This window comes from Carica papaya, chromosome 6 (assembly GCF_054855325.1).
Source record: "Carica papaya isolate Zhongbai chromosome 6, ASM5485532v1, whole genome shotgun sequence".
Taxonomy (NCBI): Eukaryota; Viridiplantae; Streptophyta; class Magnoliopsida; order Brassicales; family Caricaceae; genus Carica; species Carica papaya.
Window position 1 is genome coordinate 341,159 of NC_142314.1, and position 3,254 is coordinate 344,412.

Consider the following 3,254-nt stretch of genomic DNA (forward strand, 5'->3'; position numbering starts at 1 on the left):
CTAATGCAACTGGACCTTAAAGTGAACCCAATTTAGCATATGCCAACGAGAGGCGACTGAAGCCCTCCTTTTTTAGTCCCTGTTCTTGGTAACCAATTCAAACTCACGCATAAAAAAAACAAGACCCACTTGACTCTTCTCTACTGTAATGCGAAACAATCACATACGAACACCATCACCGACATATCCGACGACCCAATCACACATCATATCACCCTACCACCGAACTTTGCTTAATTAAACTTGTCCTTTACTTCTATCCCTGTGGATAATAGGATTTGAATCCAAACTGTGGAATTCAATAATAAGGGCTTACGCCTTCTAAGCTGTTTGTTTTTTTGGCAAGAACCAGTTTGTAACTTAAAATTCATAACTCTCAAACAATTTTTTCCATTTTCATTAATTAGCTTTTCTCTTTCCATATACATATACATATACATACATATATATATATATATATATATTTATGGGTTGTAGAGTTGTAGCTAGTAAATATCAAAAGCATAATATCTACTACAACACCCTTCTACATCTACCTAATTAAGCGGGGGCCTAGTTGGTCCCCATCTGGATCTGACCGCCGTTACTTGTAGTAGCATCACCGCCGTTGGGCTCGTCTCCAGCAGATGGTCTCCTGTTGTTCTTAGATTCTCTCCAGTTAAATTTACTAAAAAGCCCCTCCATCTCCTCCAGGGTTTTACCCTGTGTTTCCGGCAGGAAAGTGAAAAAGAACAACCACGCCACTGATGCAATTCCCGCGAAAAGGAAGAAGGCGCCTCCGATGGTGATCCCATTTGACAACGATAGAAAAGTCGTCGATATTACCCCACTCGTCACCCTGTTCACCGCCACCCCCATACTCGCACCCTGCGCGCGTAGCCTCAACGGGAAAATCTCGGAGCTGTACACCCACGTGATGGGCCCCATCCCGATTGAGAACGTCGATACGTACGACAGCACCATGGCGATGCTCAGTCCGATAGCCCACGTCAGCCTCTTCCCTGGGTTGTGCTCGATAATTGTCAGACTCGTCGCCAGCGTCAACAACGACACAACCATTCCTCCCACACTGCTTAGGAGCAACGGTCGCCGTCCGATCTTGTCCAGCAAAAACGTCGCAACCAGGATGAACACTGTCTTCGCGAATCCGACGGCTACCGTGGCGAGTAGCTTGTGGTCGGACGACGTGATTCCGGCTTTCTCGAAGATTCTTGGCGAGTATAGAACGACGGCGTCGATTCCCGAAGCTTGTTGGAAGAAGTGGATGCCAATGGCGGCGATCAGAACGCGGCGAACGGACGGCGTGGGATGAAACAGCAGCTCTTTCCATACACCCTCACCGTGAGATTGCTTCTGCACCTCCACGACGTCGTCTTGGCAGTCCTCTGGGATTCCCGCTGCCTCTTTAATTTCGATGAGTCTCAGCTGGGCTTCTTCCGTGCTGTCTGAGGTTTGGTCGAGCACGCGCTTGGCGTCTCCCAGTCGACCCTGCATCACCAGCCACCGCGGCGACTCCGGCATCGCCAACACCACTATGCCAAGAATCACTGACGGTACGGCTCCAATACCCAGCATGAACCGCCAACCCAGTTGCAGGGGCAACTTGGAGAATGCGTAGTTCGATACGTATCCCAACAATATTCCGCCATTGATAAACACCTGCAACAAAGTCCACGTTAAGAATATAGTTTTAAAACGAAGTATGTTAGTGGAGATTGAAATCTTAATTACCTCGGGGAAGGAGGTGAGAAAGCCGCGTGAGGAAGCGGGCGAGACCTCGGCAGTGTAGACGGGGGCAACCATGAGTGCGTACCCGACCCCGACGCCAGCGACAAAACGACCGAACATGAGGAAGGCATAGTTAGTGGCGAAACCCATAAGAATTGCTCCGACGAAGAAAATGGCACATGCTATTACGATGGTGTAACGACGGCCGATCCAGTCGGAGGTTCTGCCGGCAGCGCATGACCCAACCAAGGAGTAGATGTTGATGGTTCCAGCCAAAAACTCGATCTGCAGGTCGTTGATTTTAAGGTCATCTTTTATGTACAAAGCTGCTCCACTCATCACTCCGATATCTGCAACCACAGACAACAACCATTACTATACGTATATACATACACTTGAGTCGTATGACAATGAAAACCAATCATGAACTCACCATAACCAAGAAGGACGGAAGTCATGGAAGCCAGAACTGCACAAGCGAAAGCAAACTTATTTCTGTTTGTTTTCTTAGGAGGATCGAAATCCTCAATGGTTTTGGCAACTGCATGCGAAGGGTCCCCAGAAACGGAGTCGTTTTGGGGTTTCATGCCTGTCATCTCCTTCGATCTCTATCTGCTACAGACGGAGAGAGGTAGGTAGAGGAGGTAGAAGCAGAAGCTCTGAAGTTTTTGGCCGTGAAGAGCAGGAATTAAATAGAGCCGGTTAAGTTGCACCGAGGGACAAAAATGTCCGGAAAACATTTTTTTTTTTTACAGCTTCGCGTAATTTCCTAATAATCAACCAAACAAATCATAATACTTCAAATAGTTAAAATTAAAAAGTAAAAACCTAAAGATAAATAATGCTCTAAATCCAAATAGCAGAGAGACAGACTTTGTATGAACTGAGCAAAGTAATTATAACTCTCTCGGAAGGTCGGTCCTAAGTTTGGAATTAAGTCATTGTGGTTCAAAATTTTTGCTTCGGATATATATCCATATATCTATACATACATAATTATTTACTTCAATTTCCTACAAGGAATATCATATATGGTATGGTAAAAACTGCAATACAAAAAATACAAAAGAAGTAAAATAAGAATATATACAGAAGTACCCATGAATATATTATAAAAAATAATATATTTGAGTGTATTTTTATGAAAATTATTTTTTATTATACTGTAATTAATATGTATATTATTTATCGATCACTTTATAACTTAATTTATGTTTTTAATTCTCATCCTCAAAATTTGAATCACAACTAATTCCACGTCGTTACCATGGAAATATAAAAAGAAAAGAAAAACTTTTACCACGTTCCGTTATTATTATTAAAAACTTTACACGTCTGTATATTTTTTGGATAACGTTTGGTAAAAGAAAATGATAACATAAAACGGAAAACGGAAAAATAAACTAAAGTGAGAATTAAACAGTAAATAATAATTACTAAATATTTTTTTTAAAAAATTTTACTTTAAAATAAATATTACATATATTAAATATTTATTTAATTACCTAAATGCCACTGCACGGCAA

The 3,254-nt window shown here is 42.2% G+C and overlaps 1 protein-coding gene across 1 annotated transcript; it reads right to left on the reverse strand.

The window, feature by feature from the left end:
* Window positions 1-376: 376 nt before the first annotated feature.
* LOC110813710 (polyol transporter 5-like) lies at window positions 377-2,399 on the reverse strand. The gene is made up of 3 exons (XM_022040952.2): window positions 2,162-2,399; window positions 1,732-2,078; window positions 377-1,659 (listed from the first exon to the last, which is right to left on the reverse strand). The coding sequence occupies exons 1-3, from the start codon at window positions 2,322-2,324 to the stop codon at window positions 553-555; spliced, it is 1,617 nt and encodes a 538-aa protein (XP_021896644.2). The 5' UTR covers window positions 2,325-2,399; the 3' UTR covers window positions 377-552.
* Between the last annotated feature and the right edge of the window lie 855 nt (window positions 2,400-3,254).

Excerpts from the sequence above, each read along its gene's own strand:
- LOC110813710 (XM_022040952.2), bottom strand. The coding sequence starts at position 2,324 with ATGACAGGCATGAAACCCCAAAACGACTCCGTTTCTGGGGACCCTTCG. Across the intron at positions 2,079-2,161 it reads TTCCGTCCTTCTTGGTTATG|ATATCGGAGTGATGAGTGGA; the intron begins GTGAGTTCATGA and ends CTGTGGTTGCAG. Across the intron at positions 1,660-1,731 it reads TTCTCACCTCCTTCCCCGAG|GTGTTTATCAATGGCGGAAT; the intron begins GTAATTAAGATT and ends ACTTTGTTGCAG.